Source organism: Mytilus galloprovincialis, chromosome 7 (assembly GCF_965363235.1).
Source record: "Mytilus galloprovincialis chromosome 7, xbMytGall1.hap1.1, whole genome shotgun sequence".
In the NCBI taxonomy this organism is placed as follows: domain Eukaryota; kingdom Metazoa; phylum Mollusca; class Bivalvia; order Mytilida; family Mytilidae; genus Mytilus; species Mytilus galloprovincialis.
The window spans coordinates 75,484,173-75,496,547 of NC_134844.1; the positions used below are offsets into that span (position 1 = coordinate 75,484,173).

Sequence of the window (12,375 nt, forward strand, 5' to 3'; positions counted from 1 at the left end):
CTAGCTAAACCTCTCACTTGTATGACAGTTGCTTAATACCATTATATTGACAACAATGTGTGAGCAAATAAAACGGACATAATGTGGTAAAAATGTCAACATTTCGGTTACAGAAGTCAATTATTATTATTTTAATCACTATAATATCAACTATGTCAACAACAAAAAAACAAAATGTCGTATAGACACTATATAGATGTTTAAATACCGAGCCACGCCAAAAGGATATTACTAAAAATGGACTTAACAGTAAAGGTTAAAAATATACAAAGACAAATAAAAAGAACACTTTAATAAGTAAGTAAGATGATAAACAACGTCAGTACCTATTATCTATACTCTAAAATAATCATGTATTATTTGTGAAGTTGACACTGAATATTTATCAACAAGGTCTTGGTATCTTCCGATTAACTTTAAAGAAAATAATGCTTTTTTGTCATTTTTTCTCCGATAATATAAAACCAAACACTTAAAAGAACAAGGATGTATAATCATTGAGGAGTTTAATAACCAACAAAAGCTTGCCAATAAAATGGTTAATAGACCAAATTATTTGGCAAATTAACTACACAGTTGTTGATTTGGGATAGTTTCAAAGACAGTTTATTTAAAATTTAGCACTGAATTTATCAAAATATTTGTTTTTATAATTTCCACATAACTAATACAAATAATTAAAAAAAATGTGACTCGGTATACTTTTATTTAGACAATAGCATTTAAATCCATATGCAGGTGTCCACAGAGCAAAAGGGGTGACATAACTATTTACAGATAATATCAAATTTATAAGATAAAAAGAAAAACACGAAAAACAAAAATTTTAATGTCGACAGATATGCTTATCAAGATTCAAGTTCAAGTTGTATCATATGATTATTGTAAAAGATAATATTCAAACTAGTCAAAAACAAACTATAGAGTCATGGAAAAAGATCAACTAAAAGGCCTACAACATTTTACAAAACATATTATTAAAAAATAAAGACTTACCAACAAGAACACCACCAAAAACCTGGGTTCATATCAAATGCCCCGGCCCGGAAGGATTAGCAAATCTTCAATTAAAAGTAGATTCTGGTTAGACCCTTGTCATTCTTTCAACACATCTACACGTGTTAATAGATGAAAATAGTTCTGTAAAAATGAACTTGAATCTTGAATAGTTCTGGTCAAATAACTATGTCTTACTAATTTAAAACGGGTAAGTTTCCGTGAATGAACAACTGAAGGAAAATTAAATTCATCATGCACTTGAAATGTTACTAAAAGATAAAATGTACGTTTTAAATCCTTTCTTTCATTGGAATTGTTAAACCCGGATTGCCCATGACAGAATATAAGGATATATGAAAACGTAAATGAATAAGTTGAATTTGGACTCGTCTTTAGAATATCATAATGATAACATTATTATAATTATATAATATTAACCGAATTTATAAGTAGAAATATAAGCTACTAAGATGTTTTTGAGTATGCTTATTTTTTTCAAATGCTCATATTACCACTTATAGAAAATATTATGATGCAGAGTTTGAGATTCATATCTAATTTGATAGTATAGAATATCAACAAATAATTTTTTTTATACAATTTGTACATGCAATTGATTATTTTTTAGATATGAAGGTATATGTCGTATGATAATATGTGCTTTAGGAATAAGCATTTTAAACATGTACGTTGTTTGAAAGATAGCAGGGTTGTATAAGCGAAAGTCAACTCAATAACCTTTATAATGTGCATGTTCTAGAGCTCATGTATTTTAATATCAAATGTACCCTACAATTTCAAACAAGAGGAAATTTAATTCAATTTCTAAAGCAATAAAGTGTAGATAGTATGTAAATACCAGGTGTTAAATTTTTATAATTTATTACATGTCATACTGGTGAAAATTCGTTTTAAGCATATTTTATATTAGTTGCATTTTTGAGGCAATAAAAATAGACACAAGAAGTATGGCAAATAACAATCAATTCAATGATAGTTTTGATAAAATTATATTCGGAAACAAACATTCTGAATCTGATGCCTGATACAGACATTATCGAGGTATGATCTTATCTTTGACGTTACAATGATCCTATATATTATTATGGAATATGTTGACATAGGTGTTTAGAACAAAAACATTCTCTTGAAAATTTAATATGATCCAAACAAGGACAAATATTATTTAACATGTCTCCTTTGCTGACTTCTCATGAAATTTAATACAGGAAAATAAATTGTCGGAAAAACGATGATGATTAAACTTGAAAATTTCAAATAATATTTTGGTTTTTTATTTTGGTTATCAATGTTCTTTGGGATAAATCTTTGTTATGACTTTTTTTCGGAAAAATATTGGAAATACTCGAAGTTGCTTCCATGTACTTGTGAAAGTTTAATGTTTATATCCTGACAGGTTAAGAGTAGACAACAATAATCTAGCAATACAATGACACGTGATCGCTCTTTCTTGATACAATAAATAAAATCGCTCTTTCTTGATACAGTAAATAGAATTTAAAATAAAATAAAACGAATTTGAGTAAAACACTTAACTGTATAGTCATTTAAGTATCGCTATGATAAACTTTAAACATAAGATACATCTTACAACGATGCTTGCAGTTACTAAGAGAAAACCCTGGTATTTCGTTCTGGTCTCTCCCATCAGCTGGTGTTCTTCGCAATTATGATTACCTCTTATTCACTTACTTCATAAACAGTATAGATTGGTTCGATGTGCGTGCTTTGTGTTTCCCCATATTTATTTTCCGTATTTTATGTCGATACTCTTAATTTCTCGTGCTTGTCCCGCATTTGATAAACCGGGACATTCAAATTCAGCCCTAATACTGTTTTAAATTATGTATTAATGAACTGGTGGCTTCGTGATCTAGTGGTTAAGACCGATTGTTACAGTGCTGAAGGTCCCGGGTTCGAATGGATTCGGGGCACTGGAAATTTAGAAGGGTGATTTTCACCCTCCGACCAACTTCTCTTGTACCCAGACCGAAGTTTATACTTGAAAGGATACTTTGGGGGCCTCGGTAGGTCAAAGTTGCCCCTACTTTGTCCTTGAGATCAATTTGCTGATATCTCTTCTGTTTGTATGTTCCAGTCCAGTGTACCGGTGGTTCTCTCCGAGTACTTTCGCTTCCTCCACCATAATACCAGTCTTCCCGGTGTCCTATCACTTCCTTTTGTGTTGGAGTGCGGATTGTTCTTGTAAATATTGTTATTAATACGTTAGTGACACATCTCCATTAATCCTGAAATGGAGCGTACACGGATTCGGCAGTACCCTGATAAGTGCATGCTTCGGTGTTTGTGTTTAAGATGGTTTATAGAACGTTTGTGTTGCATGTATACATATTAGTATGCACTCTTGCTTTCTATGTTTCATTGTATGTGTGCATGACTTGATATGTTTGTTTTGTTTGTTGTGTCGGTTTTAAAAGGTCTTCAAAGCTTATGTTTTTAATTGTATTGCTTATACAGTTTCTCTAAAGCTTATGTCTTATGTCCTCGTATATCTCGTGGGGTGCTCAGAATAACGCAGGAATCTACCAATACATACAAACTGGTTCCCATGATATTAATTGCCCTCTTCGTTAATAGCTTATAAGTACTTAAATAACAGTATCTATTCTACTGTATATGTATGGTATGTAATGAAGTCCATCAAATTAATAAGAATAATATATTTTTTTTCAAATCAGATGCAACTGGTGGACGCTTAAAGGTGACCACTGGGTCTTCATGTCCTTTAATAGTGGCTGCATGATCTCCACGAACGGTTGAGCAATAACTTTTAGTACTTTTTTCTTTAATTTTTTCGATTTTGTTTCTAGTGCTTCGTTATTCCGATTTTTATTTCACGTGCTTCTGTGTTGAGAACCTCCCTTTACCACCCTCTGCTTAAAACGAGTCATTCTTCCAAATATTTTCCTCGATTCTATAAAGTTTCTTGATATTACTCTTCAAACAAAAAATGACAAAATGTAAGTATTCGAAATCTTATCTAAAAGAATATACGATGACAATGTTCGCTTAGTAAGTACGTACAAGTATTTATAAAGTCTTACTATATAAATCCTTGATACACGTAGCTTTGCCTATAGCTATTATTAAAGATTTGTTTGTAAATGCAAATTTTGCATAATATAGGCACAGCATAACGATTTCTTCCGTCAATTTTTAAGGGCTGATAAGGATCGAGGAATGATACCCGGGCCGATATGGAAAGCTCATGTATATAAATACAGTAAAAACAATTCGAAGTCCATAATCACGTGGCAAAATCAAATAACAATGCGCATCAAAAACGAATGGACAAGAACTGTCATATTCCTGACTTGGTACAGGTATTTTCAAATATAGACATGGTGGATTAAACCTGGTTTTATAGCTAGCTAAACCTCTCACTTGTATGACAGTCGCATCAAATTCCATTAAATTTTCACCGATGCGTGAACAAAACAGACACAATAGGCAACAATGTCAAAAAAAAAAAATTTGTTCCTGTTTAAGTTACACAGTTTTGTGGATTCGGGAAGAATTAGAGTTTAACATATTAGAGGTCATATTATAGAGATGGTATCTGTTTAATATTGAAGACTATTTTAAATTGCCTCAATGTACTTTTTTGATATTTTTGTCGTTAGGTTGCTGAAACAGCAATCTAACGACATACCTTACCTAGTTAATAACTTATACCGCACATCTCATTTTTTTTCACATTTAGAAAATCATCCGAAATTAATGAAATTTAAATTTTTAAGAGTACTTGTGAAAAAGTCGTAGTTATGCTTTTCATAAACCTTTTTCTGATGAATATTTTCAATCGGCTGTGGGTAGTCGAAATGATTACGTTTGACATACTTAAAGAGGCTACTACGAATGATTCCGACAACAAATGTAGGCGTGTTATAAATCAATTTAGATTTACGGCATAATAAGTTTTAGTGAGGTAGAAAACCGTGAAATAGAAATATAAAAAATGCCTGTGGTTATTGCACAAATTTGAGGAATCTTGTCCCGAGCAATGCATGATATTCCTCAATACTAATGCAATACATATTTAATATATAGAAATTAAAAGTACAAAGCTTGAAAACAACTTAATAACATGTTTAATGTAGTTCTGAATATTTCAGCAAAATTGACGATAGTGACATTACAGAATTAGATTCATACACACCATAAAATAAAGCTGTAAAACGGCACAAATCGGTCAAACAAAGACATTATGTCGTAGGCTACGATCACCAAGAGACAAACACGACATAGAGAAAAACAACAGCTCAAAGCACATTACACAGAAAACGAAAGATTAAACAACAGGAATCCGGATATATATGTAAACATGAGGTGAATAAATCGAAGGTGTTCTAAATTCGTTATCGATGTCTGCTATTTTAGTGACACCCGTTGAGTTGCACGAAACAAATTAATATAAACAGATTAAAAGAAATGAAAATTGATTTATACTGCAACTGTGTTTTTGCAGTCAAAATGCATTGATGTTCAACAGTTGAATGCATGGAAGTATCAGATAATAACCATGAATTGTCGAAATATAAATTTTATTTGTAATAGGATCGAACAGGATATAAATGGTCGGCACAGCCTTGCATTCTACTTGTTTTGATTGGATTTTGATTTTTAGTGTTTTAACGCCACTTTTAAGCACCGATTTTGTGCTATTTCGTGGCGGCCAGTTTTTATTGCTGGAGGAAGCCGGAGTGCCCGGAGAAAACCACCGACCTTCGATAGGAAAACTGACAATCCTAGTCAATTGAGATTGGAGTCGAGTGCACGAGGGATTCGAACTCACAACATCAGTGTTGACTGGCTAATGATTGCAGTACTAACTACTTAGATCACTCGGTCAACGAGGCCCCTACTTGTTTTGAAGCCACGTGCAAATAGTTTTTCGAGACAATATATATTGATCCTCTCTCTATATATATATTCGATCAAATTCATTTCAAATGGAACAAATAGACATAATAACTAAGGACGTTTAAGTGCAGGTTGGAGCAATTTAATGATTGTTTTCATTGAAATATTCCTTATATATCGATTGGTACATTTTTCTAAAAAATGATACAATTGTGACTCGTGTTGGTTTTTTTTTTTTATTGTGTAAAGCTGACATTAGAGACATGAGATAACATACTCCAAACATGCATATGCATCACAATGCCTTATATAGTTTTCATTGAGGAATGCATGTTGTATATTGGAACTTACAAAATACTCAACTAATTTCAAATGAAAATTTATTGTTACAAGCAAGCACACATAATCATATTATAATATGAATATACAAAAAAATAAATCAAAATTACATAAAAAGTTCAACATGTTCAAAGAAGTCACTGTTGTTTACTCTCTAGTTTAATAGTTCATTAAATTCCATGTTTCCTACAAAATTGTCCTTAATTGCTTAATATGTATTAATTTTCTTACGTTTAGCATTTCCCTTGAATTAGTCTTGTCGATTCTGAATAAAGTAAACAATAATGTATTAAATGATTCTAAAAATTCAATTGCTTTTGGCTGTAATTAAGTCTATATTATTTTATACTTGATTCATACCTAACAGTGGCATGTACACTTTTTGGCGTTTATTTAGTCTATATTCTACTCTATTTGCTAAATCTATGTCGAAAGGAATAAAAAAAAATCATTCAATATTATATTTTAACACTCATTTGTGTCCCCCGCTATAACTGATGTGAAATTAGTTTAAACATGTTTTGAATTATACTAATTAAATTAACTGACATTTGTTAATATAATTTTGTTATATAGTTATATTTAGACAAATATATATGTAAATAATCATATAATTATATGTTGAAGGTTTATATAATCTGATTAAATATCAGTTTAAAGCAGATAAAGGGAATAAATGAACTGATATGTTTAGACCTGTTGGTGACCTTCTGCTGTTGTTTTTTTTTTTTCTATGGTCGGGTTGTTGTCTCTTTGACACATTCCCCATTTCCATTCTCAATTTTATTTTGTTTCTTTTAAATTCTCAAAGTTAAATATACTATGCAGTAGAAATACTTGATTAAATTGTCAATGGATTGTTTTTGTCATTTCCTATTTTGATTTAAGAACATTTATTTATTTTAGTTAATGATAAATGATACACACGTTATATATATTTTTTTTAATTTAAATTTTGATTGCCAGAACATTAAAAAAAGCCTGACCCTTAGCCCTTTTTTACTTTCAAAATACTTTAAGACAGAATAGACATAAAATAAACTAAGCAATACAAAAGCAGTATTTTGGGTAATAAAAGATCATTGTGGATTTTGCAGTCATGGTATAGTTCATTAGAGATAGCTGATTATGGTGTATATTCTGGAAGTTCTAGCTTTGTCATTTGCTTCTCGTTGTCAACGAATTGCTCACTTCTAACTTCTCTGTCTTTCTTCTGAAATATATAAAATCGAAAATGGTCATTCGTTCATGTTTTTTTAAGTAAGCTATATAAACAACCATTGGTTTGAAACCTAGTTTCTTTGTAAAGATTTGAAATATTACATTAAGACGAATTAACCAGCTTTTTTTTAATTTTTAACTATAACTATCTCATTGTTTTTGGTGGCAAAACATTTCGATATAATTAAGTTGTCAAAATAAATAATAAATCTAAACGCATAGAAAGACAGAAAAGGTCGGTTAAATTGTACAGTATTATTCATGATAGATGCAACATAATAAATACATTAAACATGTTACAATTTACATAGATCAAATGATGTGAAAAGAACTTTTCGGAAAAGTTCGAATATTATCCCTTTTTTTCATAATGAGGTTGTATAAAGGAAATTATCGATCAACACATAAACATTATCTGCTCTATGGTCGAGTGGATGTCTCTTTGACACATTCCCCAATTTCCCTTCTCAATTGTATTATAAAATAAATCAATCATACCGCTAGTTTGCATGGAGCCCATGGTGATGCACAGCAATAGAGTGACGCAGCAAAAGACACAAGGAATTCTAGAAGACATATAAGGCCAGTTATGACAAGCAATTCCCTGTGGCTATCACGCTACAAGTAAAAAAGAAACAAAAACAAATGAAGACACAAATATTCCAACACGTAATGATAGATTAAAAAAATGGTTTGCAAATACACAGAACAATTGTGGGAGTTCCTGCATTCAATATAAAAATAAGAAAATGTGGTATGAGCATGATGAGTGTCAATTAGAAAAATTTCTATCCATGTCATTATGTATAAAAAGTCAACAATTATAGGTCAAAGCACGGCATTCAATACGTTTTATCGGCTTGCGCAAATTTATCTAATTCAAAAATGCGTTCCTTTCAATTGCACTGATATTCTTTGACATATATACTGTTTGACACGCTAAAAGCTTTGGTAAATTTAAGATCATATATTGACAAATGACTGATAAAAATTTGTCCTAGCTCATGTTTCGTTCATTTTACATAGATAGTTACACGATTTGTACTTTTAAAAACATTATGATAGTGCATGACAAAAAATTTAAAATATTATGAATAGATCACTCTTAATATAAATAGCATATTCAAATTTCATGATGGTTAAGTGTTGAACATATGTTTGAACTTACAAGTATATAGTTAGCTGTTGCTGCACCAATAATAATGGGTACGAACAATGATGTCGCCATAATGCTAAAAACCATGAATACCACTTTCTATGAAAAAAAAAGAAAATAACAATCAGATGTATCTTTTGATATGCGTGTTTGCTGGGTTGTTTTTCAGCTTTCAATATCATAAAGCAATTTGTAAAGAAATATTGGATTTCTTCCTTCATTTTTTTGTGACCAACATTTCAAAGAAAATGATATCAATATTTGATTTACTCACTTATTTATTTAAAATATATGCAGACATTTATAAATGCACTTAATCTGTAAACCGTTGTCTTTTGGTAATGTTGATCATATTTGTTTTTCATTTATTGTGTTGTGTCAATCAGACAGTTAGTTTTCTCGTTTGAATAGTTTCATGTTTGTCATTCCAAGTCCATGAAATACTTGATATGAGGTTTGGGAATAGGTCATTTTCGTACGGTGACCTATACTTGCTATCTTCTACGGCAATTGGTCTAAATTGGAGAGTTGTAATTTCATTACCAGTCACATCACATATTGTAGACTAATAGGAAGTTTTTTTCATTTTCCTAGTGCGAAATTATCTATGAATTTAAATAACTTACAGTTCTAATCAGGTTGTAGTCTGAATCTCTTGCCATATAAGCTGGGACAATTCCTGTGACAACAACCTATGATAAATAAAAATAATACATTTATACAGTTTTTGACGAAAGATTGTTCACCTAGGATAACAATTTACTAAAGATGCCAACCTTTTACAAACATCAAATACATAAAACCACATATCTAAGCTAATTTTGTTTTTATTTTTTTATCAAAATCCCTGTTTCTTATTATCTTGGTTAGCAGATTTATATAAAAAAAAGACATACGTTCTTATAATTAGGCGCTAAATTTCCTTTTATTACAAATTCAATAATAATAATAATAATAATAATAATAATAATAATAATAATAATAATAATAATAATAATAATAATAATAATAATATATAAAAGAAAAAAAAAATAATAATAATATATAAAAGAAAAAAAAAATAATAATAATAATAATAATAATAATAATAATAATAATACTAATAATTTATACAAATATGAAAATAGTGTTTTGTTGCTATGAACTTTTTTTTTACAAAACACAGCTTTTATTGATTTTTTTCACCAATACCTACGTTATTAGATTTCTGTAATTACAGAGTTTGGCGCTTGCTAAAATACTTATAAACGTCGTTTTTACCTACCCAAATAGCAGACACCACCGATCCTCCATCTAGTCCAAGCATGATGGTTTTCTTATCAAACGTGAAGGTAGGTATAGTGGTATTTGTAATAACAATTTCTACAAAAAAATGCTGTTTATTAATTTGTATGAAAAAATAATTATCGGTGAGATATAACTTATATTCATGTTTGCATATTAACATCGAATGACATTAATAGCATATATTTAACAACATTTCTAGTGTTCCGAGTCCCTTTATATTGCATGATGATAGATACGGAATACTGTAAATTCCGAAATTATTGAGTGCAATTATTATTGCGATTTTGTAATTTAAGACTAAAATGCAATTTTGGTTTTTGCAATTTTGTTAAAAAAAATCCTGTTTAATTCATATAATGAAATTAAAATGCGAGTTCAAATTATTGCAGATTTTACCCTGTGGTATTTTACTTTAAAAATCGTATAATTCTGAATGTATTATACTATTAAAGAATAAGAAACGATGATTTAATATTCTTATTTTTTTCGACCGAAGCGCATTGGCGAAAAATATATTCTCCATTCAATATTTATTTATACATTTGTACTTTTTTTTAAATATTATACAGCGATCAACTTGTAAAATACAATAATTATAATGATATTCAAGTGAAATGAGAGATACCTTTCTTCCCTAAGTTGTCACAAAATTTCTTGTCAATTCCTATTGAAACGAATGCCATGATCAAACAACCTAAGCCAAGAAGTATCTGTATTGCACCATATCTTTTGAGAGTAGCACCCAATCTTTCTTTTGCAGTGACAACTTTCGATTCCATGGTATAGAACTTCATAACTAGGCTTTTTCAATCCTATAAAAAGAAATAAATCAAAAATATCTAAATAAACTGATAGATTCCAGGATATAAACTTTGTATTAGCGCCAGACGTGTGTTTCGTCTACAAAAGACTATTCACTGAAGCTCGCATCAAAAACAGTTAAAAAGGTCAAATAAGTACAAAGTTGATAAGCATTATATACACTGTGCATTGTTCCTAACCAAAGCGTTTTTTTTTTTGTATAACATCGATCTTTGGCCCTATGATAATTGATATGCTTTTGTCCAGAAAAAAAAAGAACATACATCTTCTTTTTTATATACAATGTGCATTGTTCCTATCCAACGCGTTATGTTTTGTATAACATCGATCTTTGGCCCTATGATAATAATGTATACTTTATTTTGCTAAGAATTTTAAATAATGACAGTTATAACAGAAAAAAATACTAATGGATAGGCACTTTAGAATAGGCAAAAAATTCAAATGGACAACTGCATTACTTACGCATTTCTCATATCTAAATTTTTCTTTTTTTTATTTTTCCCGATACCATTTCTTGGTTTCAGACTAATGTAAAATTATGTAACAATCATAAATATTGGAATGTCCTGTACAAGTATTTCATATCGAATTTTTTTTTACGGCAGCGATGTTTAAATACTGAACAACTGTTTAAACAGTAACAGAACACAACCTTTTATTGTTCAGACATTTCAGATCAGACATTTAAGTGGTCATTAAATCTTTCTAAATCATTCGTGTTTTCACCTTTATCTCTTGTTAAAATATTTAAATAAACAATTAAGTAATATTTAGTTAAAATTGTTTACCTTTGTCCGTTTAATAAGACTTACCAAATGGCTAGCTCACCGTTTACCTGGAACTGGAATTCAAGGCAGGAATCCTTCTCTTTAAATCCCCTCCCTAGTGGATTCTCTTTTATACAGGCATCAATATACCGTGACCAGGCTCCTTGACATGTTTTCAAACCCGTGAAGTTTCAGTTCATAGGCCCTAAAAAGTTATGTAAGGAGTTATGTAAAAAAATTAACATATTTTCGCACATTATATAAACTGCTCAAAGTAACTTATTTTTTTCCAAGATTTTACAACTTGTCAGCATTTCTTCATTTGATTTTAATCTTATGAAATGAGTACATAACCGAATAAATGCAACTATGTGATCGAAATATAAATACAAATTGTTTGCATACGAAATAGACTTAATTACATAACCAGTATTTGAAAATTTGAGTTTCAATATTTGAAGTTTGAATTTAATATAAAAAGATTCCTGATAGAGATATAAGGGGGCATAACAATTTTTTTCTCATTTTGTTATTAAATTGTTTTGTAGGATTTGGACATGCGTTCTGACTATTATTTCAAAAACGGTTGCTTCCGAACGTCATAGTACTAGCATTTTCAGATGGTTGATTCAAATCATACATTAACATTTATTTCCATTGAAAAATATATTGTTGAGGACGATGGAAAAATAGAAAAATGAAAATACATTTGTAGAATGCATACACATCTTCATGTTTAATTGCATACGAATAAGAATAAGAATAAAAATATTTATAAAATCCAATTAAAGGGCCCGTTTCCGAGCATATAAATTTATACTATATTAATTGTACAGTAGTTTTAAAGATATATTACATAAAATATAAATTAGTGAA

At 29.8% G+C, this 12,375-nt stretch overlaps 1 protein-coding gene and 1 long non-coding RNA gene across 2 annotated transcripts in view; both read right to left on the minus strand.

Moving 5' to 3' along the window:
* Positions 1-1,320, minus strand: part of LOC143083664 (uncharacterized) — a 42,013-nt gene extending 40,693 nt beyond the window's left edge. Inside the window, exon 1 of the long non-coding RNA XR_012980826.1 lies at positions 997-1,320. This is a non-coding gene — a long non-coding RNA (uncharacterized LOC143083664). The remainder of the gene's footprint in view (positions 1-996) is intronic.
* Positions 1,321-6,267: 4,947 nt separating this feature from the next.
* Positions 6,268-11,692, minus strand: LOC143083666 (uncharacterized). The gene is made up of 7 exons (XM_076259947.1): positions 11,545-11,692; positions 10,533-10,719; positions 9,885-9,982; positions 9,247-9,312; positions 8,633-8,719; positions 7,963-8,082; positions 6,268-7,456 (listed from the first exon to the last, which is right to left on the minus strand). Exons 2-7 carry the CDS (start codon positions 10,699-10,701, stop codon positions 7,370-7,372), a joined length of 627 nt encoding a protein of 208 aa, XP_076116062.1. The 5' UTR covers positions 10,702-10,719; positions 11,545-11,692; the 3' UTR covers positions 6,268-7,369.
* Between the last annotated feature and the right edge of the window lie 683 nt (positions 11,693-12,375).